At 33.7% G+C, this 27,645-nt stretch overlaps 1 protein-coding gene across 3 annotated transcripts; it reads left to right on the plus strand.

The window, feature by feature from the left end:
• The first annotated feature begins 4,243 nt into the window (after positions 1-4,243).
• On the plus strand, positions 4,244-26,938 carry LOC148624690 (uncharacterized). 3 transcript variants are annotated; one of them, XM_088567532.1, is made up of 4 exons: positions 4,244-4,467; positions 22,894-23,270; positions 25,177-25,300; positions 25,686-26,938. In XM_088567532.1, exons 1-4 carry the CDS (start codon positions 4,393-4,395, stop codon positions 26,853-26,855), a joined length of 1,746 nt encoding a protein of 581 aa, XP_088423658.1. In that variant the 5' UTR covers positions 4,244-4,392; the 3' UTR covers positions 26,856-26,938. The 3 variants fall into 3 exon arrangements, with proteins under 3 accessions (XP_088423658.1, XP_088423659.1, XP_088423657.1); XM_088567533.1 differs by having other exon boundaries at positions 4,247-4,357; XM_088567531.1 differs by lacking the exon at positions 4,244-4,467 and adding an exon at positions 11,304-11,659.
• The last annotated feature ends 707 nt before the right edge of the window (positions 26,939-27,645 follow it).

Genomic DNA, 27,645 nt, shown 5'->3' on the forward strand with positions numbered 1-27,645 from the left:
ATACCAAAATGTTCGCCTAGTTCATTATAAACCGAATTAGGTTTTAGCTTCTGTTACATTTCAAGATATAACTCAATTTGGTACAAATTGGATGATTCAGCCTTTCCTAAATAAGATCGCATTAAGAATCAAATATCTGCTGAATTATTGGGTGTTGGTGTCGGTATTATTCAAAGTATTCACAACCTTCTGACTCTTTCATCACAATCGAATTATTTTTTATTGTTAGGATTATATCTTAACGCAAATAAATTTAAAGAGCGCAACGATTGAACAAAGCAGAATTCCTAGTGTATCAATCAGTAAGCAATTCTCCGGGAATGCAAACATTGATCACGAGACATTGTGCACACTGTAGACCATTATTGGCAAGTACGATTCAATTAGATCGGTCTCCCTCTTTCAGCGGGCTTCGGATATGCTTCGGACAGCTGAGCGAGTCTACTCAAAGAAGCAATCAAATTTCAACCTTTGTTTTTGCGTGGGTTCGTTGCAGTTTGTTTGTATTTCTGTGTGTACTTTTGAGTTTTATTTTGTGTTTTACAGTTGGTTCTTTACATGTTATTATCTGTTGTGTGTTTCTTGTTTACGGATCTGTGCTGTCTACGATGTCTTCTTTATTTGAACTTTCAATATACATCAATATTGTAACTGCTTTTCGGAACATATCTCATCCGATAGAGGATATTGCATGGTCCAGTGTATTTGTCAGATATTTAGGTGTAAATTCTCTCACTGTTTTCACCTATATAATTCTATATTATTCCTCATCCGGTATATACTTTCTTAACTGGTCTGAATATGTGTCATATAAGACAAATTCTACTGTCCTATTTTGTAGCTCACACGTGATAGTTTTATCGCTCTGTCTACATGTAAGAATGCACTGAAAAGCGGTATCCAACAGTAGTCAAATCATAGTTATTTTACACTTTCATTCATATCAATTTTATGAAAAAACATATAAAAGGAGATCTGGGTCATTGTCGGTAATTAGAAGGATTTTTGATGATATTCATGGGAAAAAAGCTCGAGAAACATAATACTCATGCACAAAAATTACGAACGGTTTGTTACGCCCCAAAAGAGACCAAAATATTTGATGGTAATGAAATATATATATTTGATGAATAAATAAAAGTGGGGGTAAATTAGCTTAGTAGAATGTAAAACAATTATTTTAATACATTTTTTTACGAAAAAGAGTTTCTACCCAAAGGAATGAACCGAATATTTATTTTTCTTGTTTCTTCGTATGATAGTTGTGGTTAATGCAAGTTTCCTGTATGAGTGAAATAAATTGTCATATATGTAACTATAGGATTCCGTTCACTCTTTTAACATTTATCCTTTCCCGGGTATGTGGTATTGTGTGAATAGGTGTGAAACTCGCTTAATATTGTATTTCAAATGTTAATGACGTCATATACGGAAAGAATTTTCATACTGAAGAATTTCGCTACGGACAGATCGTTGTCTGTTCGTCATTTTGACAATGATGTGTTTTGTTAAAGACTATTTGTTCCATAATCTCCAATTTAATTTGTTCCGAAGATCCGCGATAACTGACGGTTTAAATTAAATATCTCCCAAGAGTCTAAAACAAAGGCAGAAATTATTTCGTGATGAAAACAAATAACTAATTACTACTTCTCACCTGACAGAATTCTTGCACCTTTAAAGAAAACGATGTTTAATATGGTCCCATCTCTAGATGCAGTCACGCATAGTTTCGCACATTATTTATTGAAATTCCTTTGAAATCAATTATTATCTGGATCCGATTGGCGCCAGAATTCCCGCGGGAAATCCTGTTGTCAGTTTGATCGGTTTATTCATTGCGCAAGGAAAGTACATTCCCCTGGCAGCCTCAAAGATAAATCCTTAATTCTACTTTATCTTCATAAACATATAAATATTTAAACAATATATCATCCTTGAAGATAAATGCTTTTAAAATTTCATTGGAATCGTCACTTTTTTTACGTGTAGAAATGCATTCAACAATTAAGGATGAAATCGAAGCATATTTGTGTTTGATTCCAAAACAATACAAAAATCTATACAAAGGTAAAGAGCAGATTCATCTACTTGATCAACATACGGATTGTCGGTACGTCTGACCAAGATTTTGTCCGCAGTAATGGATGAACAACAAAATACTGTGCAACTGTCTACTGGCGTAGTGGTGTAGAGATGTATATTTTCATGATAATTAGTTGCATGTCTAGATAAGCATATTTTGATTTAGTCATTGTACCGTTAGTCTTATATCCAGAAGTTTATCTTTATTATGATTTTAAGTGGTTTTTTATAGGAAAGGTGATGAAGTACGGTATCATGTTACCCATGTAGGATGTTGTTCTAAGTAGTTGTCAAAGTTTTTGATTTATTGGAAATTGGTGCTAAGTTGGTGTTGAATTAGTGCTTAATTTTGGTCATTTATGTAAGATATGATAATTAAAATAGTGCATAGTTGGTGTAAAATTGGTGTTGAACAGTATATAAGGGCTTTGATTTTCAGTTTAAGGAGGTAAGATTGGAGATTTGATGTTTAGGAATATACGGTTGCAGACTGAATGTAAGATTGGATTTATTTTATGTGGTGAAGGGATGTGTTTTTGGAGACAAGTGATGCAAGAAATATATTGTTTTAGAGAGTTGCAACTTGCCGTAACTGGAAGTTAACTCGTTGTTGTTGATGATGTTTCTTTGACGTTTTGACGTATACTTGCCTTAACAGAAAGTATTTGTATTCCGGACAATATTTTCCGAGGTTCCGGACAATGGTCTGAGGTCGTAGATTGTATGTGTTGACGATAGTGTAACTTGCCTTAAATTGAAGTTGTCGCTATAAGGAGAATTCCTTGATTGTTGATGTCTGTTGTGTCTGATTTCAGACAAACTGGGGTCGTGTGACGCCAGAGCTCGTCCCATAAATCAAAACACGGGATTTTACTAGAAAGTCGAAATATGTGAATTTGAGGAATGATAGTTATTTATTGTTGCATGTACACCAGATAACACTATCTTTCACTCTGAACGAAAGTTATATGTGCTTATTTTTCCAAAATTTCACGATATTTGACTCTGTGATCTTGAACTTCATAAAAAATTCAAGATCACGATATTATACTCGTTTTTTAATAACAATTCTTAAACCCACCAATGACTGAAGAAAAGGCATACATATTTAATTGTAAGTAGTATAAACTTTCATTACATACATAGTTTTATCTTTTCAAGAGCCAAGAATGTAGTAAAATTTAGTCTCGAAGCGCGCATCAAAGTTGGTGCGCAAAATCCCTTGTTATTGGCGTCACACAGCCCTTGCATGTCTGGCAAATCGGCCATTGGACGTCAGAGCAATCTCGGGCAAGGGTTAATTTTTTCCAAATCTTGTGAAAACAAGAAGGTTAAAGAAACGATTTAATGTTAAAGAAACAAGAGCCTTTAAATTTGCGAATCGATATACTGACGATATTCACTCCTTCAATTATCCTAAATTTGGAGAATGGCTTCCGTTAATTTTTTCCACAAGAACTAGAAATTGCACTTCTGGCACAGACCTTTACATGTACATCGAATTTGACGACAATTGTCAGCACAGTACAGAAATATATGACAAACGAGACAATTTTGATGTTAAAACTTAAATTTCTTTATTGTGTAGGTGGCCTAATATACCGGCTTCCTCTGCATATGGTCAGGTTGAAATTGGTTGATTGCTTCAAAATACTAAATTAAACTTAATTTCGTCAGGAACCGGGATTTTGGGGTTTTGTTTTTTGTTTTTTGTTTTGTTTTGTTCTGTTGTTGTTTTTACTGGTTTAACATCATTAATGTTTAAATCATTGATGTTTGCATAATTGATAATCAAAAGAGGTAGAAGGGCCGCATATTTCGAAGATTATATGTATCTGTAAATTGTGGCATTCCTATATGTATAACCCTAACTGGACATGTGGCATTTGCGGTCGAATGTATAAATAACTTTTCCGATGCACATATGCTCATTTGAGAGCTCTATTTGAATCCTATAATAGCATAAGCAAACCTTCATTAATATGGACGCCTTTTATTGATAAGTTTATGGAATTCCTTTCCCAGTCGCTTAAAAGGTAAAGGAAGAAATTTTCAATATTGCGTTGCTATTTTAATGAATCATGTTTAACTAAGCAAGCGACACAGCGGAAACTATCGTATTAATAATTGTGACATTTATACGCATGACTCTTCCGTCGGCGCCACCTAAGAGCAGAATTACGTAACAACTCCGTTTGTCGCATCTTTTGTGATCAATATAAAAACTGTGCGTGAATGACGCGATTTATGAATGCTAAAGCTTTACCTAAAGGTCAGTCGTTATGAGGAAAATTTACATAAATATTGATGGAATATGGAATTGAATTACGGATTTATTTTATTGTTTTATTTGGCACTGTCATTGAAATTTTAGAATACCAGGTAAGTAAAATATTACCTTCTATTTATTCATAATGATTCATTTACGTGTAAATATAGATTCGAACACTTCAGTTAAAAGTACATGAGAGGAGTCTAATAAGTCAGAAATGTTGTTCTTGCTTCTATCATCTTAAAATATCAGTTATACCTGTAGCACGGAAAGAATGGGTTTAATTATGCGGGTCACTAATAGATTTGTTTCAGGTTGTATACGTACAATGTCTACATGCAGTTGTGTTCCTATGTTTTTAACTGTTTTATTGTTCGCAGCCTTGCATGTATCGAACATTTGCTCTATAAGATATTCTTTGTTAGGTAATAATTATCAATAATACATAAATATCGGCGAAATAAACTGAAGTATCAAAATAAGGGGACAATGCAGAGACATCTAAGTATATGTACATGGCTAAAATGTGAAACAGGAAACAGAGACGATCTACAAACTGTACATGTACATTGCACAACTGGTATAGAACAGAATACTGTAAAATACCATTCAAGTCAAAAACTGAAGATCAGGAAATCAGGACAGAACACAAAATAGCTATTGAAAGCACTTTAGCAAAACTTTTCAGCCAATGTTTAGTAATAAACAATATACAACTAGCTCAAACTGCGCACTTTTTTCTATGATTGTTTGGAATATTCAATATATTTTGCACGTACAGTGTACATGTATTATATATATACACAAGTTTTTGGATTATCAGTTAAAACAATGAATTGTTAAGTACACTTGTTATACCCTCAGCATCCCCTTTAAATGATACAAAATTAATTATAAGAGACCATCCAGAAAGCCCATGTTTCAAGTGTGTCCTTGCATCTTTGATTGTATAACTATGGAAACTAATTATGATACTTGATTTCACAACAAGAGATGAAAGAAGAATGCTTTGACGAAATGATTTTCACAAGGTGCTATTAATTTTACTATGGCAACAAATGCATAAGTCGAATTATCTAGAATCTCAGTGACATAATAGTAGATTACTACGAGGAATTTGTAACAAGCTGAGATATATAATTACAACCTCTCAGCCTCTTCTGTTGGCTGTCACAGTAACTACTCTATAATCCTCAATCAATCTTTGCTTTGGAAGTAACATTAAAGGTACAACCTTAATGTTCAATGTGTCTATGTCTTTCCAGACATTTTTTACACTAAAGTTTATAATTCCATAACCTCTAGATATTTGCTTGCGAAAACACCCTCAAAATATATTCATATGACTTTTAACTGAATAATTGCAAATTCTGAAGTGAAATGCATCATGTGATCGTCGTCGTCGTCCGTCGTCGTTAACAATTTCTCATAACTCATCTCCTTTGACATTACTTGGAACCAGATTTGGTATGAATATTCCTTGGGGTATTATCCTGCATTGGTCTGATGTGGAGATTTTTGATCGATCGAAAAATATGGCCGCCGTTACTAAAAATAGACCGTAGGGATCAGACAGTAGTTTTTCACATACATATCCAAAATCGTTAGGTTTAGCCAAATTCTGACTGGATAAAAGTGTTGATGAGATCTATCTGTGGTGAAATTTACATTTTAATCTGATAAGCCATGTTGGAGTTATTGCCCTTTTTCGATGTCTTTGTTAACGTTATTTCTTTCAAAAATATTCTCCTCTGACTCTACTTGATCAATTGGAACCAAACTCGGTGTGAATGTTCCTTGGTGTATCCTGCATAGAACTGATATGGGATTTTTGGTCTGTCAAAAAACGTGGCTGAAGTTACTAAAATAGATCATAGGGGTCAGACAGTAGTTTTTCGCATGTATCTCCAAAACCGATAGGTTCAGCCTAATTTCTATATTGGATTTAAGTGTTCAGCATGATGAGATCTATCAAGGTTTAAATTTCGTTTTAATCTGTTTAGCCATGTTGGAGTTATTGCCCTTTTCAACGTTTTTTTTTGTGTTATCTTTAATGATATTTCTTTCAAAAATCTTCTCCTCGGACACTACCAGACCAACTATTCATAGACTTATATTAAATGGATTTTTGATCCGTGGTAAAACATGGCAGCTGTTACTAAAAATTGAACAAAGGAGACGTTTTTTGTCATATATCTCAAAAATCATTAGGTTTAACCAAATTCTTTCAATTGCTGAAATGATCCTAATTCTAAGGCCTACACAAGTTTTCAAGGTATAAATTTGTCAGACTACTCCATGTAATAGTTATTGCTCTTGAAAGGTGAAAAGTGACGTTTTTTGTTTTGTTTTTGTGAAATTGTTATCCAATATCTTGAAAATTATGATAGATGGAATCAAACTTTTAGTTGCTGAAATAATTCTTAAAAGGCCTACAAATGCGCCAGAGATCAAAGTTGTCAGATGACTCCTTGTAAGAGTTATCGCCCTTGAAAGGTGAAAACGACTTTTGTTTTAGTTTTCAGCCAATGTCTTAAAAACTATGATAGATAGAAACTTTCAATCGCTGAAATGATCATTATGATAAGTCCTACCAAAGTTTTGTTGGGTCATAAATGTTGCACAACTCCTTGTTAAATTTATCGCCATTGAAAGGGAAAATTTAACCATATGCAGGTGAGCGATTCGGGCTCCTGGGAGCCTCTTGTTTTGTAATACGACACACTTTGCCCTGGATTATTACTTAAAGTTTCGTTTTTAGAACTTGAAAGACGTGCAGTTTTTTTAGAATACACGTGTTAGAAATATTGCATTAATCGATTATGTCCAACAGAATGTCTAATTCAGCAGTCATCTAAAAAAGTTTTTTCATAGGACAGAATATCAGGCTGTGTACGTATTGTGCGGATTTATCGTGGTCCAACGAAGAGATTTAGAAAATAACGGATCTAAGAAGTCTCTTCTACCTTCATTACTTTTTCTTTGAACCATCCCAACTTCCAGCAGAGTGAACTTTACATTAGATACTCCCCATTTTAATGTTTCCGATCTATTTTGTGTCATGGAGCAGGCTCTTTTATTTTGATACAAAGCATTCAAGGCTCTTTATTTCCAACTGTGTTACTACAGTAGAGATCCCAAACGGTCCATTGTGTTATTTTCTATTCAAATTTCATTTAATTCTTAATTTTAAACTAAAGATTTTTTTTGTTACCCATAACCTTTAAATTTAGGTATAGACCAACGTTATAGTTATGCAGGGTCGTGCGCAGATTGTGTACAGGACTGGTACATGAACTCACTTTCGCTGTTCTCTCTCGTCTAAATGTAGTACATTTAATTTTGCTGATCCACTACGGTAAAAAAATTGAATAATTTTTATAATGGACTATTATAATATAATTTTCTCACGATTTTTATTTCATGTATCGTCAACCTTCCAAAAGTTACTCCATGTTCTTATTAAGATTGTCTTTTATGCATGTTGTAAGCTTTCTAGGAATAATTAGTTCTATCTACACCACTAAAGGAAGAGACCGATTTCTCCTCTGAAACCAAAAAAGATTGAACATATTTGTGATGTTAGGTATAAATGTAGTGTTGTGTAGTTCCTAAATTTATCTTTGAAACAATCTTTTTTCTTAGGAAAACGCGAATTTTTGAAAAAATATCAAAATTCGTTGACGGTCATTGGTCCGTGTGTTATAATGCGTTTTCGCGCATGCTTAATCGAGTACTGCCCGGATTACACTCCTTGAGACGTTCACGTTTCCCATTTTAGAGTTCGTGCATCGTTTATCGTGCGTTTACACATCGTTTTGCGTTCGTTTTTTTTTTTTTTTTTTTTGTACTTTGGTTATTTCCTTGATTTAACTGTTACTTTTATATTGTTTTGCTATTATTGATTTATATAATTTCATTATTTTATTCTCTACTTTTTCTGTCTTCATTATATTTCAAAATTATTATTTTTCGTCTTTCATCTATCGAGCGTTTAAACGCACGCTAGGAGAGTTGGTTTGTCGTGCATTTAAACGCACGCTGGGAGCGTTCGTTTATCGTGCGTTTGAGTATCGTGCGTCCGGGAAACCTAAACGTCTCAAGGAGTGTATGTGTACATGTTTTACACGTCGATTACTGTAAATTCATTATTTTGCTGAATTAAACGACATCCACCATTTTTTCTGGGGTGCAGATCTGTCCAGACATGGAAAGGCATAGAACATGCCAAAATAACCACCCCCCCCTTCTATATGTAAACATCTGGGCCTGAAGATCGGACCCTCCCCATTTTATGTGTAAACTGGCTTGACTGGTAAACCCCTACCCCATTGTTTTGAGTATTTTAAGAATTTATTATGCACCTTTTAACTGGGTTGAGTAGAAACTTTTAGAAAATTGAAGGGTGTCCCCCCCCCACAAAATAGACTGGATTATCGATCACAAACAAACAGAAAATGACATTTTCACACATTTAGAATGTGTCGAAGTAAACCTTCCCACTTTTTATGTGTAAAAACACCTGCTTCCGAAGTAGGCTGATAAACCTCCCCCCTCCGTCTTCCCGGCGTTTTCCATTTGATAAACAAAACTTTGTTCAATTGTTAAGCACAAAAATACATGCAAATTCGATTTTGACCTAGATAAAAAATTGTTTTCGAGTTAAAAAGGCACCAATTTGATAGCCTACTTGAAAGCAAGGTTACTCTCTTGCCACTGGCCATGGAGTGAAAACTTGGGAGAAGTCTCGGGATAACCAGCTAATAGCATTAGGGTTACATGGAGACTGCTAATCTTGAATTAATCGATCGCTGCAAAAAATACGTCATTGATGCAACGCATGTCTGGAAGCAGTCAGATTGTTTATTGCAGGTATATTTTAATGGAGTTTTTTTCCTCAAGGGGCCATATCAATTTTTAAAGTCTTCGTTTTGTATTTGTCGGTGTCGTCATCATCGTCGTCGAACATCAGCTCCTCCCATACCCCTGGGTCAAATTAAACCTGGGACCAATAAAACAGCTTCTTAGTCCCAGATTAAACCGCTTTTTCCAGAAAAGTTCATTGCATTGGCCTGATGATAAGAAACTTTGCTTAGGGACGCACCATTCAACTTCCAGGGGGGTGTGGCTTGGTTTCTTCTTTGGTTGTTATAATTTTTCGATCCTGGAGAAAAGATAATTTGGTAAGGAAGGGTTAAAAAATAAGTAATGTGAACTAATAAAGAAAAAAAGTAATTTGCTCACATGCATTAGAGAAGTACATATTTTTGAGCGCTACGCACAAAAAAAGAAACAAAAAAGAAAACAATTCTGAGTAAACCAAGTCCCTCTGAAAGGTTAATGGTCACCTCCTCTTAAACCACTAAAACAATATTAGTAAAACTGTACACAATTGATGTCTGGCAGATGATTGTAGATCCTTTGCAATGATTACTCATTTTGTATGGATCCGTCAAATTAGTACTGTGACCACAATTTGCTCAATCGACCGCGATTTCGCGGGCATCCTCTAGTATTTTAGATGTAAATGGACTCACGTCAGTTTCGGAACCAAGTAGTCCGTGTTGCAACTACCCCTAATTGGAAAATATTGTTTAGTTTGTGCACAATGTTAGTAAAATTAATAAAATAGTAGCCTGGAACACCCTTTTTTAAAGACCCCTTTTTCAAAATCCTGTATTACCATCTGCCTGAATTGTACAAAACGTTTTCAAATAACTTATTACCAGCAACTTTAAATATTACGAAAACACACATGCTTAGACAAGGAGGAGCACTTTGTATTTACATCCTCCACAATGTCCGACTGTCTTGGAACTAATTCATCCCATAACAAATGGTTCAATGGCTGTGAAATTGAACCTGTCAAGCAAAACAGCAGGGTACGTCATCAAGATTTGCAAGGCGTTAATAAAGCGACGGGTGCTTTTCATTTATCAGCTAAGAATAATTGATATGTATAGAACTAAGTACAGTAGCCAGGTCTATACACAGGTAACCATTGTAGAACTAGACATTTTTATACAGTATCCGAGGAAGTACAGTATACCATCCGTGCAAGAGTCGGACGCGTATTCAAGGTCTCCCTCCACTTTAGGAACTATAAAATGTAAATGCATAAAGACGAGTAGCGAGAACATAATCACTAAAAACGGGTAACTTAAATGATGCAGCATGTTGCGAGATGCAACTTTTAAGTTGCAAATTGTTCAAAGGACAAAATCTCCCCTAATGTGTTCTAATCAAAAGTAATATATAAGCAAATATTTGAAAATGTTCAGTAATTTTGTTCATACAAATGTACAAGTGGATATATCAAGTCAAACTAAACTGTTTTCTTTTTTTCTTTTTCTTTTCTTTTCTTTCCTTCTTCTCCTTTTTTTTTGAGGGGATGGGGGTAAACAGTTTTATTAAATAGTAATGATGTTCTGTTAATGTTCCTGTCAAAGGATTTGTTCTATTTAGAACCTCCCTATTTCTACATATTCATTAGCCATTTTCTCACACAAGTGATGTATCGTGTAGGTCTCTCAGGTCGGTCAGTATAATGGATACAGTCTAAACGAGATGTAAACATTCAGACAGAATATTTCGACAAGTCCAGTTATTAACACAATAAGTAAACATTCTTTCATCGACAAGTCATTTACTGATATACAAACAATTAATACTTGAATTGATATAACCCAGTCAGTGCACGTGTAGTTTTGTTATTGTTATTGTAGTGGATTTCATCAGATTCCATTGGCTCAAGATCGCAGTGAACTGCCAATTCATATAAATCAAAGTATAAAGGATGTAACAATGAAAATCCATGGTAATCGACTTTCTCCTTCAGTCACTCAGCGTGGAATAGCATCCGATGACATATTACTCCGCCTTTCCACTGGATTTACATCTGTATCCAATCAAGGCTTTTATTTATACGCGACTCTCAGTTCATTTGAAACATATCGTTAACACGACATTTGGATACGAACAAATGTTGTAGAAAGTGTTTTAATAATTTCTTTTCGTAGTTGATATATTTTATACAATGTGTTTATTTGATTTTAAAATTAGATCATCTTTCTCATTTAATCGATAATTTGTAGACTATAATTTTCTCAAATCGGGTTTGTTGACATGCGAGTTTACTCGTGCATTAAAAAGTGTTATAAACGGTGAGAAAATGGGTATTTGTGTTGATTTTGTATGAAGCCAGTAATGTGTATAGTTTACATTGTAATGGAATATGGAAAAGGAGTACGGATTTATATTATTATTTTGATTGGAACTATCAGCGAAATTCTGGAATATAAAGTAAGTAATGGTGTTTTAATTTAAGGCGTATCCAGAGGATGGTAGTGGTCAGACCCCCTTGATTTACATATTTTACGCTTTAACAATGAAAACACTCAAAAATAATTATGTTCTGTCAATAAATAATCAAATGAATGCGTTATTTACATATTGCTTTCACTTTGTATAATGTTAAAGCAATTGAATATTAATCCATTTTTTTTTTCTTGTGGAATCATTTGAGCCCCGGGTTAACCCCTCACCTCCTCTTCATTTAAACCTGTGGATCCGCCACTTACAATAACTACATTACATGTACTTTGTCAATACGATAATTACAATAAATTATGATATTAAATACAATAATTTACTACGTAAATACAAGCTTGATTTGCATGCCTTCGTAACCTCCGAAGCAAAGCGGTTTTTGTCATTCCTAGAAATTTTTAATGCAAATTGTCAGTTGATCAATGTATCCAGATGTAAGTACATGTAATTAATATTCACATGCAACATCTCAAATAATTCAATTTGGTTTCTTGCACTTAATGATGAACATTTTGAAGAACTACACTAGCTGTCGATGGTAAAACTTGAAGTGATTACACCGGAAGCTAGTTTGATCCCTTCATGCAAATTCTAATTGTTTTGTTTAATACCGAAGTCGAGAATGTTGTGAGGACTGATTGAATAACTATTGATGCTTTTACTAAAATGGCATATATATATACACTATCGGAGGCCTCAGAAAAGATGATATCTACATTGATAAATAATTCCATTTGACAAGGATGAATTAAGGTGTCTATGTCAAAACTCTGAGCGTGCCATCTTTCTCTATAGTACTGTACGTGTCGCTGATTAGATTCCCTTTCAAAACTAATTTATACAAAAAATTCGCAACACAAGATCTACCTTTTTTAACGGAAATAACATTGATGAATTAATTACATATTAATTCAAATGACTTTCTTTTTCACAGTCTGACCTCTGAACCTCAGAATTTATCTTTAAAGACCTTTATTTGCCTTCTGTACAATATAAATCTAAGACACTTCTATTCTGTACAATTTCTTCATTTATCAAGCAAGAACGACTTGTCATCTGTTATGTGTATTCACCTAAATCAATTTTAGGTCGGTAAATACACCGATTAAAGGACTTTCACTGTGGTAAATTGCCCTTTCAACATTCTGTGAACCAGAAGAAATAAATGAATGTTAATAGTTGTAATCGGACAAATTAGTTTTAGGGGTCACGGAGGAGTTGACTTACATACTATCTTATCGTTAGTAAATTTAACTATTACATGTTCTTGTTGTATGAGAAGGTACATGTAGCATGAGAAAGGTACATGCAGTATGAGAAAGAATAAGCGTCGCTGGGCACATTTGTATGTATGTAGTTGGTTCAAAGATATTTAAGGTTACGTGTGGTTTTTTTTCTTCGCAGTCGTTAGTACTTTTGCCAGCCACGATATTTAGCCTTTGATTAAAATATTCTACGAGATGTTGATATTGCAAAAATAGTTCAAACACTCATTCATCTTCCATCGACATTGTTGTCACCGTAACACTAAAAGTTTAATATAGCTGCATTCAGTTTTGATTCGTTCACTCCCTTGCAGTAGCGGGTATTCGTGACTTGACACTTGTCTAGATCGATTACATTATCGTTATAACCAAGCTTTGTTTGTTCAGATGTCATTGGTCAATTCCTATTTGGCTATTCCCAGTGGTCACAGCAGATGTTAGACAATCATAATGTAATTAATGACGAATAAATTACAACGCCGAGCCATTCCTGATTAGTCAGAAACAAGAGTTACTATACGTGATACATTGTATTTACGTTCAATTCACTTGATACATAATGAAAATGTAAATCGAATTCAAATATAGGCAAGAGAAATCGATGTTAACACCTGTTCCATATGAAAAATTCACCACACTACTCTGTTTAAAAGTTTCCCCATTGAAAGCGCAACAGGGATATTCGCCATTACGTAAACCGTAATTAACTTTTCCATTTATGACGTGCGGTGTTGTTTGTGAAGGGTGTGATGGTCAATTCCCATTGCAGTGAAGCAGCTGTCGGAACACAATAACCTGTAAATTACTATGATTAAATACAAATGAGATACCATTGTAGATCAATCATGAAAAGTGTCTGTTAAAAAATTGATCATCTAATCGATATTTTCGATATACAAATGAGAATTACAGTTGTATACGAGCAAAACAAACCAAGCTTTTACAAAAGACACCGTTTTGTATACCAGGATTGTAAATTATATGCAACATAAAAGACACTCGGTCTTCCCGCAACGACATCGAGGTATAGATGGCGTACAATAGAAAGTTTCTTGGATGCATTTGTTCGATCAATGAATAGTCGATATATCTTCGATGTGAAGGAGCAAATTGATCGTTTGGCCCTAATCAGTACCGTGTATAGATTTTTGCACATTTCCCTACTTACCCGGATGTACAAATTCATTAAGTGTTTAATAGATATTACAGTTTTTTTTTCTGTTTTGTTTGGAATAAATCACTCTTATGCATTTTATATACATTGTATCCTTTTCTTCTGGTAAGCACATATTTTGTATACCATAGTGATAAATTGTTTTAGACTTGAGTTGACTAGTTCTACCGTACGTTCTATTTTGAATCCAGTATTAGATTTGGCCATTCTATATGTTTATTAAATTTGAGACTGATATATGTAACTCAACACGAACACTGGTTCCGCCTTCCTTTACTTCATCTAACAATAATCGTTTACTAACTAGTTTATGTACTTTGTCAGTTCTTCGATTGTTTCCGAATTTACCTACCGTAAGATCGTTGAAGAGGCAATCAATGATGTAACGACTAGGTTGTAGACTTTTCAATGGTATTAGAGTTGCTGTTGAATGTGTTCTAAAACCCTAATTAGTATTTCAAGAAGCGTTTTAAAGCACTACTACGGTGATAAAAGTGTTTTCAGAATGTTTTAACATTTATATTGTTGACATATATGTTTAAGAACAATTTTAGTATAGATGCAGAGCTATTGTACATGTTTTGTCTGTGTTGTTTGGTTTTTGAAGGTGGGGTTGGAAAAGGGGGTGGGTTAAGAATCATTACTTGGCGTCCGTCGTCGTTAACAATTTTTCAAAACTCTTCTCTAACACAACTTGACCAATTGGAACCAAACAGCATGAATGTTCCTTGGGGTATCCTGCATAGAACTGATGTGGGAATTTTTTACCCATCGAAAAACATGGCCGCTGTTACTAAAAAATAGAACATGGGGGTCAGACAGTAGTTTTTCGCATATATTCTGACATAGGGTTAAAGTGTTCAGCATGATGAGATCTATCTGTGGTGATGTACTCGTTATGATCTGTTTAGCAAAGTTCGAGTTATTGCCTTTTTTAAAAGTTTTTTTTTAAATATTTTTAATGATATTTCTTTCAAAAACCTTCTCCTCTGACACTACTTAACCAATTGAAACCAAACTTGGTATAAATGTTCCTTGGGGTATCCTACCTTGAACTGACGTGGGGATTTTTGATCTGTCGAAAAACATGGCTGCTGTTACTAAAAATAGAAGAAAGGGGTCAGACGGTAGTTTTTTGCATATATCTCAAAAACCGCTAGGTTTAGCTAAATTCTGACATGGGATAAAAGTGTTAAGCATGATATCTATCTCTGGTCAAATTTGGGTTTTAATCTGTTCCGCCATGGTGGAGTTATTGCCCTTTTTTGACGTTCTTTTGCTGATTTTGATGTTATTTCTTTCAAAAATCTTCTCCTCTGACACTATTTGATCAATAGGAACCAAATTTGGTATGAATGTTTCTTGGTGTATCCTGCATAGAACTGAAGTGGGAATGTTTGATCCATCAAAAACATGGCCACTGTTTCTAAAAATAGAACATAGGTGTCAGACAGTAGTTTTTCGCATATATCTCCAAAACCGTTAGGTTTAGCCGAATTCTTTCAATAACTGAAATGATCCTTATTATTAGGACTACAAAAGTCTTCAGGGATAAAAGTTGTCAGATGACTCCTTGTATGAGTTAATACCCTTGAAAGGGGAAAAACGACTTTTGTACAGTTTCAGTCACTACAGAATCTTGAAAACTATGATTTCAATTGTTTAGTGGAGTCCGAGTTGCTCATTTACTTTTGTTACCTTGTATGTATGATTTCAGTTACTTTATGTTCTTTGTTTTGTATGTCTGTTTTCCATGTCTGGTCTTTGTCCCTGGATTACATTCGTTTGATTACCGCTATAACCTTGGTTCCCTTGATTGCTCTTTGAAATGATACTTATAGATAAGTCCTACCATAGAATTTTTGAGTCAAAATTGTTGGACAACTTTTTGTTAAATTAATTGCCTTTGAAAGGCAAAATTCAACCAGGTGAGCGATTCAGGCTCCTGTGAGCCTCTTGTTTTTCATCTTAGTGTCTGTCAAGACTTACTATTATTTTCGTTTAACCTTATTGTAATTGGACTCGTACTGTTTTCTTTTTTTACAATTTAATCTGCTGCTGTCAAATTTCCGACTTGGATGATAGCCTTCTGCTTCCCCTATGACTCCTCGTATCTACTAACTCCGACCCCCCTGTAGCGGAGTTTCTCTTCGTCTTTGAAAGAAAGTGTCAAATTTGGGACTTAACTATGATTATACATTTAAGATAACCATTGTTATTGGCTTAATGATAGTCGAACTATTTTCGCCATTTACCTAACAATAAAAGATACAGACCTAATTGAGCTACTTTTATATGAGATTGTTAAGAGACTTTTAACATTACTGCTTTCGTTTTGTTTGTTTTACTAAGTTTATTCTTAAATCATTCGCAAAGTTAAGAAGAAATTGGGATACATAGTTTGTACGAGATCCGTTTATTAATAAGTAAAACTTGGCAAACCGGACCCCAACGTACACAACAAATTGGTCAGGTAGATCCTATATTTATAATATATATTGTCATAAATAATTTTAATTTTCTTGGTATATACAAAATATTAGGAAATTTTTCACAAATTGAAAAGAAAGTTTTTGTGTGAAAATTATGGGGAGAGACTTAACAGCATTTCAAAAAGACAGACTTAGAAGGACAAATGTGGATTTTAACTCCGGACACTGGAAATATCTTTTCCGATTTAAAGACAAATACCAAAAAAATCTCCTGAAATCTATTAATAAAAAAAATAATGTTGCACGTCCGGGGTTTCCGAAAGATCTCTTGGGAGATACACAATTTTAATACCTCCCTTAAAGTGTGCAAAATGCTGCATCCGCCCCTGAAAGATATTAGATAAAATGTATGATAGGTCTGGCCGAAGCTACAAAATTGATCTCCACAATGTATGTAACAGGTTTTCAACCTTATCTGTCGTGCATTGGAGTATACAAAAACGTTATGTATCGTAAAGAGATGAATTGTTTTAAGATAAAAATTATGCAATCGTTGAGAAATAGTGATAACTTTTGTTCTCATTAAGATATTTCACAACATAAGGATGATAAGATAATAAGGCGTATAAACTGTAAACATGTTTGTCAGTTGAATTAACTAATTATAACTTTGAAATTTAGTCCAGCAGATAATTGGCGTAGTCAGTCTAGTGATTATATCAAAAATGTTTATTATTGAGTTGATGGATTCAAAATTGCTTTATGAATTCACAATACTACCAGCTTTGGTTTTAATTGATTTGTAAGCTCTGAATTAATTGTTGTATTTTCCATGGTCACAGAGGTACTGGAAACACCATACCCAATGCAAAATGTCTCCATGCATTTTGCATGATTAATACAAATTTTAACTTTAAAAGACACCCATCATTATGATATTTTAATCGATGGTGAGGATCGGTACAGAAGATATTTGATACATGCATTAAACGAACTGTTTATACTTATGAACAGTCTGAGTATTCGGATTCCTGACTTCGCAAAAATATGTTTTACAAGAAGCTAAAAACGTATCGAAAATTGATATAAAGGAAGGAACATACTAGATTTATAACTGATACTTCTTTTACTTGACTTGCTAATCCTATTCAAATTGAAATACCAAACGTCCCCAGTGGTTATATTGACGACATCTGTTTGATAATCAACGATGACAGGAATGTGACTATGCTAGCAGCGATCGAATCAAGTCTAGACCTTTTTATTTTTTCATGTGTATGGGCAATGCACTATGTTTATAAGCAAACTTAATTTTGCACATATTGCATTTGAAAATGCTTTTGTATTGCATTAAGACAGTTTTATATACATGTACTTGTCAAATGTGCATTTAACACAATAACTGTTGACAATCGGTGAACAAAGGATCGAATGACTTACTACATGTTAATTTACCAAAATAATTAAACTATTTGTATTATGGGTCTCTTTTTTTTTTACGACAAATTTACTTGTGGTTATTATTCTTAACAAACGTTCGAACATAAACCTTCATGCATTTGTTCTTTTTACAATCTTGTAATTAATTTTTTTTTGAAGTGCTTATATTGTATAAAGAGGATATATTTTTCTGTTGATTTTTTCCTTGTAATGATTTTGATCAGTTGAAACGTCTATGTTCAGTTCAACATTCATGTAGATTTCTGAAACATGTTTAATATGTAAATTAATTTCAAATATTGAACTTTCTCAGCATTGTGTGACATCTGTGGTAATTCATGTGAATTAAATAATAACAATTTTACAACACTTTGTACGTTAAACCCCAACAAACAAACAAACGTTACACGAAGCAGTAACTTATTTTCTTATCCAGGAATTATTGCACATTTACATGTATGTAGAACAAAGGACAGCTTTAACAAGACTGCGATTTTTTTTTTGGTCTTACCCAGCAACATGTGCACTATTTTTCACTATTCTAAAAAAGGCTTCTCGTATTGTCTGTTTTTTTTTTGTATGTTACATGTACTAAAACCTTGTCTTAGCCGATTTCTTAGATTTTCAATAATGAGTGTTAACTATGCTTTTTATAATTTTAAGACATGCTTGCATAAAAATGTGAAGAAATTCAAGGGAAACGCATATGATCGCTTGTTATCCAAACTAACGTCGTCGGATTTCTATGTTTTTTGGTGCAAAAGGAAGGTGTAGGTCCTTGTCTGTCTTTTTTACTAGGATATACATGTACATATATAGCGCATGGGATATATATGTAACATGTAATACATGTACGTGTGTGTGTGTGTGTGTGTAAAATATGGTAGAAATTTGGTCACTGATATGACTTTTTAATAAACTAAAAAACCTTTAAATTTGCAAGTATTAATTGTGGCAACTTCATTGTAGATATTGCATGCAAATTAAGCCTAAGTAAATAGATTAAAAAGAATACATTGTAAACTGAAGTACTGATTTTATAGTTAGTAAATCTTACAGAACAGTGGTAGCAATGTTCGCTTTTAACCTTACAAGTCAACAATCAGTTGTCTTTATACGACGTGAAGATAAATACCTGATTGTCAAACATTCAGACGGAAAGATTTTATTTTTTATGGGCTGTCACCCCAGGCTGTCACGTCGGATAAGCTTAAACTAAAGAACTGTAGACAAAGAATCATGTTAAACTTATGATGGCATCGGTTGCTCTTTATATTATTCTAACTAGGAAAATTAATGAAGTGCACATGTTACTTTCGGTGCATGCACTCTGGGATTACGTTTCAATACGTCAGAACGCATTAATTGATCACGTCATTGGTATAGTACAGATCTCCTAACAGCTCAGGCATTTATATTGCGTGTATAATGTTAGATTGAGTCCATAATGAAGAAAAACAAAATAATGCACGCGATCCTCTTCTCTCTGAGTTCTCAGAAATTCTTGAAGTATCATTCAATTAGTTAATTCTCTGATATCACTACTACCGACTTCTCTCCTCCGCAATAATATAGAAGCGATGATTGCAAGGAAAGGACTCGTTAAGTCAAGTATAATTATGATAGGTACCTTTAAAACTTGACTGCTCCTTAAAACTTGAATCAGGCTTTAAAAACAAACTAGTAACTAATGTTGTTTCAAAAAATATTATGTTTTGCTGTCTATACATTGTATTATAGTTTCCGAAGTATTCCCTATAGTACATGTATAAAAACCTCATATAATTGTCAAATAGTTTGCAGTACCGCAGATGGTTTATACATTAATGACATGTACTTTCTTCTTTTAGTAAACAATAATACAGAAAGACTTGTAGCAAGTTAAGCTGGTAGAAAATTAAAGTCAGACACCAAAAAGGAATCCGAGATAAAATATTTGACCTGATCTCCCCTACAAATCAAATGGTTTCTCCCTTCACAATAAAATGGATTTTTGATCGTAACAGATAACTTGCACCTCTTTGACCTGAGTTTGACACATTTTATCAAAATCTAACTCTTTACAATAGCTGCATATTGTGCTGAACATTGATCATTGTTGTGATTACGGTCAGGTGGATACAATATTTATCGTCTGTCAGATCGGATAATAGCGGGGTTGTAATAATTACATTGCATGTATAGATGATACAGGTCACATACAGTGGAACCTGCTTACACCGAAATACATTATAAACAACTCAAGAAATTTTAATGAAATTTGCAAGAAAGTACAGGCATAACTAGTAGATTGCATGCGGGAAGATAATGGTTAGCCGACACAAGGAGTTAACCCAGCTACCGTAACGGGACTTCAACAGTAATAATCTCGTCAGTGCTTTTCAGGGACTTTCTTAAAAGTTCAGATATCCTAAGATGCACTTGAAAGTCCACATAGATGATTATTGTCTGAAACCTTCTAAGGGCAATAATCCAATTGGATGGTTTCACATGTTTAAATCCTAGCAAGCACAATTTAACTTCAACCGTTCAAAGGATTTTAATTAAAATTGAAAAGTCGCTTTCTAATATCAAATTCTTGTTATGCTTTAATTTGAGGTTTTCAACGCATGCCTATAATAATTGAAGGTTCGCTGCAAAAGTCGTGGCTTTTGTTGACGGATTCATTTTTCACTTTACATACGTTTTTATTGCTGTCCGATTTAAAAAGAAATATGTAAGCGGACCTAAAGAAAATGCAGTTTCCGTTAAATAATGGAAATAAAAATTTCCGCCGCAACCCATGGCTCACTTTGATAAATCTTCGAAACTATGATGAGTTGTTAATGTGAACGGGGAACATTTAAAGAAGACAACAACTACACCAAAAAATTGAGGCCACCCGTAATAATTATTTTTCGCCTCGACTGGGCTGGGAATTACATGTATCTAGGCTAAGCGTGGTAACGCGTTATTTTGGACCACTATTAAAGTGTTAAACATGACATCGTATACTTTTTAATTTTGAATTAACGAGTATAAAAGGAAATATTTCAGCTGAATAATTTTGTGGACTGTTAAGGTCACAGTAAATACATATTATATATCATTGCTTCGTTTTGTTCGTATCGCGATAATAAGAGTTCTCACGAGATTTCAAATAATGTAACAGCGTAGTAACCTTTAATGATTACATGGTAGTTGGTAAAAAAATAAAATAATCTACTTCGAGTGAACCTTATAAAACTGAAGCTTGCTATCTAAGCACCATTATGAATAAACATGTACATGTAAATGCATTTCAGTCTTTGCAATGAACCCTGTTCAAAATCAAACCTGAGTAGACAAGAAAAAAATGGTCAAACCAGTGAAGATTCTAGTAAATTCATCACATATACATTAAGTAATAATTTAGTTCTGATACAATTGATTTACACCTGCTTGTAATTCTTAGTCTTCAATTCCTTTTAACAGAAAATGAAGTCATTTAATTTATATTAATATTCCTGATAGTTAGGCCGTTGTCACGTCTTTACTTATTTTCCAAATGATTCTAAATCTTTTTTTTAATTTAAAGAATAACACCCGCTGTCCAGCCAGCATTTCATGCCTGACTATTACAATGTCTTTAAAAAACTTTCAATTTTGCTTAAAAAAATCTTCCTTCGGAAGATGTCCCGTGTGAGAGAATGCAATATCTGCATGACCTGTGCATCGCTTACATTGCATACAAAGCTTTGATTGCTTTTAAATTCCCTAAGTTACAATCCAATGCATTCAATGTTATGACAATAGCATTTTCTAACTTGTAACAACGTCATAATTTTCATTCTATTGAGAAAATGTTGTGGTTATTTGTTTTCTTAATGATCAAAGAGAATTTGATCAATTCAAATTTGTTTTGTTAAAGAGAAAGTTTATTTTAGATGCCTCAATACTTCATAAGCTTCACATGAATACATTTCATTGCAGAGTCAAGATATTAAGGAATTCTCAATCTTAATATATAGAGATTAACTCCTTAGTGTACAGTGAAACCTGTCCAATCCTGATAACGTTGGACTGTTTGCTTGTTTGATAAAACAGGATGAAAGTTGTACGATAAAGTATCGGTTACATGTAAGAACATGAAAGTTCACAGATGACTGGTTCCATTGTTAAGTTCACAAATGATAGGTTCCATTGCTCGTCAGAGAACAGATTCAGTCCGTAAATATCGCAATTTAATCCTATTGTTTTATAGAAGCGACACTTTCTTACCATGAAATTTAGAAATAAATAAAATATATGTTTCTTTAATATAATTCCTAATGAATATTTCTATACAAATAAGGAACCTTCGTAATATCCGACCTTATTGCACCAGGTATCAGACCAAGATATATTGATTCGTATGTCTGTAGCTGCATTGGGTTAAAACATGCAATTATTAATTTTTAATCAATCTTGCATTAATTGTTCAATATATCAAGGGTACTGTCAAGTGTGACAGCTGCAAATTCCTTGATACTTGTACTAAACAACGCCAATTGTAGACAGTCATGAATGTAAAAAATGAATACACGTAAATGTTTTGCAAAGTTTGTTGTGCGAAACAAATTAAGCTTCAGCGAAACTTAAGTTTAATACATGAATATCTTTGAACAATTATTGTATTTTTATTATAAACAAGAGCTTCTCTTTTATTTTTCCACAATGAATTACAGTGTTCTTTCATATTAGCTAACTCCATATTCAAGATGTAGATGAGAAAACAAACAAACGCGACGAAAACAAAAACAAAACGAAACGAAACACGCGAGCTGATCAATTTATGTTTTTGTATGTATGATTTTATTTCGAAATTAGTACCATTTCTTTCTAATCTGAATCTTCCTTGTGCCTCTTATCTTCATCATAATGTGTATTCATTTTCAGATTATTGGTGCTTTTTACTCTCAACACGATTCTGAAATATGGTTACAATGCTCAAGATGCGATCCAGAGTCACATTCCGTCATCCTTCCGTTAGATATATGGGACAGTTTTCCCTGCCCTCCAGAGAGCGAACCAGAGCTGTTGTTAGACCTCGATTGGACCGGTAGACTAGGTGTACAGGATGGGGAATCTGTACTTCAACGAGTGGCCAAAAGATGCAGTATAATATTGCCCTCGCCACTCGGCCCTCGGTCTGGATTTACCGAGTCTACATTGTTCATTGCTAATTGTGATATTAACTGTATACTTGTGGTGCTAGCTGTTTTTGTTTGTTCTATTGTTCTACTTATTCCAGCTGTGCTTTGTTGTTTTAAAAGGTAAGCATGGTTAATTGTCTAATCATAAACATGTATAACAGATTTGTCTAAGTGATAATATTTCGAAACATAACACACGTTTTGCCATATGGCAGTAAGTATAAACTTAAAAGAGTTGTAATGAGTATAAAATCTGCAAATGCACTTGGAAATATCGGTAAAAAGCTAGGAGGTAATTTGATTAAACATTTATTTTTATAATCGATATATGGAAATCATTTAATAACATGTACTTGACATTAAGTGGACATATCTGTATATATGCAAAAAGTGCAACGTGCATAGATTACCTATAAAAATCATGGTGCACTAGGTCTGGACCTTGTGCACCGAATAGAAATATAGGAAGATGCTTACACATGAATTTGTGTATAATGTGCCTTTCACTCTTTCCATCAAATGTGCACAGTTTTCTGATAGTTTAGTCTTGACCCTGCAAGTTAAAGTTTTAGGCATTAACCACAAAAATGCACTTGCACTTTCGGAGAAGGACAATTGGTTGTGATTTTTTAAGGTCACTAAGAGGAGCCATCTGACAGAACAGGAATCATTTACTTCCGATTTGCATCGACATTTCTCAAACTGCAAAACGAAAGATTTTATGAATTGCACTAAAGTATGTGTTACATAGTCATTAAGAGAATATAAGAGCAAAATTTCCGTAGCAGTCAGACTGTTCTAAATGGTTGGATAATATTGCATTTCGGTCGCTTAGGATTTTCAAAATTTACGTGATCGCTTACATCATCGTGCAATTTACGACGATAATTTCGCAGTATTACCTAATAATGGTTACTTTCGTCTGAAGCAAATGTGGTCTTTATAGTACCTTATTGTCTGTTAAATAATTTGTAATGGTACTATTTTCCCTACAAACGGATGAGAGTAAGTCCTTAATGGCCAGTTCCAGTAAAATTGCGTGACGTTCTTGAATCTATCAAACTAATTTAGACGGACTTAATAATGTCTTCAAGTATATTCCGCAATTTTTTCTTCACATTTTTTTTTCGTAGCAATTACGGTATATCATATTATGTTTGTTTGTTTGTTTGTTTGTTGGGGTTTAACGTCCGAGCAGCAATATTTCAGCTATATTCAGACGATTATATTATGTTAATTATATAATGTTAATTATTTGATTAATTAGTAAACTGTGCAGTGAAACCTGTCTAAACCGAACCGGAAATAAATCTACACCAGACACTTGTTTAATCCTCTCGAGTCAGTGTAAATGTATTTTTTAACATGAGTAAACCGATAACACGTCGCACGCATTCTACAGCACAAAAGGGATTCGGTTTAGACGGGTTTCTGTAGTAGGGGTGTTCTCAATATTATCATCTATCTTATCCGATGATAGACTAAAAAATAATTCTAAATTTATTTTTTTTCTCATACTTGAATACAACATCATTTAAATCATACACGTGCAGCACAGACCTGCTCGTTGCGTTGAGATTTAAGAGAAATGGTGTGGATGCGTGATTTTAGAACATCAAATCTGGATCATTTTTGTTAATAAAAATGTACATAAAATGAGTTTGTGCCGTTTTATCTTCATTGATTTGCACGCGTTAAAGTAATTTGATCGTTTCCATTTGGGTGAAATATTTATTTTGTGTCATACATTTACATTGTATTCATAATCAAATTTCAGATCTATATTTAGCTTGAATTTTGTGTTCATATTTGCCCCATCTATTCAGGGTTCGACCTCTGTGGGCTTATCTCTCTGCGCTGCGCTTCGCGAAGCATTTTATTATATATCGTACCACATATCAACCACCTCAACCCATATAAACTCTCGAACAAGCTCTTGGGTTTAATATTAATGTTTTGGGATTGTAATTGCATATGATGTGGACATTTCTATATGATATTCTGTTCAAATCTGTTACTTTTGCAGGCAATATGTGTGTAGGTGGATTCGGAAAAAGACCGTTATTCGGAACTCCCTTGACGGGGAACCACCGATATATGGTGATAATTTATACCCACCTCTGTCAAGCTCAGTTACGAGGGACTCCGAGGTATTATTTTTTAAGTTAGTTCTACTTAACGTACATGTACCAGAGAGATTCTCTTTGAAATTGTATATGGATATTCTTACCTTTGACCTTGACTTCAAATTAAAATTAAATTAATATATGGAAATCGTTTCAGTATTTACCAATTGTACATTGTACATGTACATGTACATGAAGAACAAAATTGTAATATACATTGCACTTGACACACAGAAAAGCAATAGGATAAAAGTTAGTTAGATTTTTCCCATATTTACAAGTATTCTTTAGGTTTTTTGACAGATTTTGATTCTTTAAACAATTAATTAAATTCATATTTTTTATTCTTTTTAAAGCTTGAACGCATGATATACTGTTTATGTAATTAGATGCAATACATCCATTTTAGATTATTTACAATTCTGATGGTGCTCAAACACGCCTTCTACAGCCAGAAATACAACAAAAAGTCTCGCCATATAGATACTATGAAAGAGTGTTTAGTGATAAAGATACCTTGACGACTGAGGTCGACCAAGATACAAATCCTCATTTACAGAAAAACTCGAGCGAGGAGACTTCGTTAACATACAGCGGTACCGATACAACCCATACGTATGAGTCATTGAAAGGTAGCCAGAGAAGTTCGTCATTCCGTCTTTCAAACATTTCCGGAACGTCTGCTCAGAACCAAGAAGACCAACAATATAATTCTAGTATAGCTTCGAGTGGCCGCGGACAGTATTCTTGTGCTTGTCCGCGATGTAGTCGCAAAAATCTATACCGACCGTACGAAAGTATAGACTATACTACAGCGTATAATGTGTATCCACAAAAATCATCGAACTCTTTCAATAGATACCAACAATATAGAATTCCATCACCACCAGTCGGTGCTGTCAGCGATAATGAAATGGAGGCTTTACACCACCCAAAGCATGTGTTAACTAGTCCTTCTCCAGAAGCGTTGTATATTGAGGAACCGGCTCCTCCTGAAAGAATAAAGCGGAATAATTCTTTTATGAGTAACAATACTGACGAGTTCTCATCGAACAATGTTATTCAATATCCTAGACAAAAATGCAACTGCAGAAATTGTTTGCAGGTCAATTTGCATTCCAATATGACTTCACCAACAAATTTATCTGATAGTGAATTTTACGGTGTTCCATATCAAATGCCCATTAACATGGTGTCTTTACAGCCATGTAATTGTAGAAATTGCTCACAAAATGACTTAAATAGGGTTAATATGTACAATGGGTATCACAAAAATTACAGACCTCAAAACCCGTGTAACTGCAGGAGATGCTTGCAAGATCTTCAACTTCAGAAAATAAGTCAAAACAAGGAAGCATATACTTATGATCCAAATGAAATTATAAAAAATCAACGAAAACGTGATAAATCTAGTTCTAAAAGTGATAATAAGAAAAAGGAAGCAAAGAGCAAATCAGACAGACCAATATCGACGCATGCGTCGTCAAGTGACAATTACACCGGAAGCGAAAAATCTTACCGTTCACGAATTCCTAAAACAAATGGTTCCTTGTACAGATCTAAGATTACTCAGTCGTAATTCATTGATTGTTTTATCTAAGTAATACTTAGTTTAAAGAATTTTGATGTTTTCCTTTTATTTATAAAAGGGCTATTCATGAACATGTGTTTGTTTTGTTATGTGTCGTTTGGAAAAGTATTTGTATTATTATTAGTGGTTTAACTGTGTATTAACAACATGTAAGTGATGATGCTATGACCAGATAAGGTATTGCACGGAATAATTGAGAGTTACCAGTATATGTTTACAACTAACGAAAATAAAGTATTTCACACTAGCATAACATTGTTAGCTGGATCAGATGATTACAATCAGACGCGTGTTTACTAAAAGGAAGTCAAAGAGTTAATTTACACCAACATCATGTCACTAAGGATTGCCTAAACCTATAAATATAAAAAATCTACAACAGAATCTGATTAATCATTTTTTTTTGTATTATTGTTTTAAATACTAAATGTACTTTCTGAAGAATGAACTGTGATATTTCATAGCGTTATGAACCTTAATATGATGGAGGTGTAACATTTAAGAAGACGAAGTTTTTTAATAATAATCATGCCTTCTACAGTTAAACATTAACCAGAAGTAGGATTTAATATGTCTTCATAATTTTATAAAACTTTGAAGTGCGAGCTACAAACATTTTGTTTTTGTTAAAGTATAGTTTACAGACCACCAATTCAACCAATGCGCATTTGGAACGTACTCAAAAATAGTCCTACGCAGAAATTACTCCCTGTTCCTCATAGCGCTATAAAAAAAACTCATTTTATTTTAAAAATTTAAACAGTTTTTGAAAGGAAAA

The sequence above is a fragment of the Perna viridis genome, chromosome 2 (assembly GCF_037379345.1).
Source record: "Perna viridis isolate PV_CMFRI_1.1 ecotype Kerala chromosome 2, ASM3737934v1, whole genome shotgun sequence".
In the NCBI taxonomy this organism is placed as follows: Eukaryota; Metazoa; Mollusca; class Bivalvia; order Mytilida; family Mytilidae; genus Perna; species Perna viridis.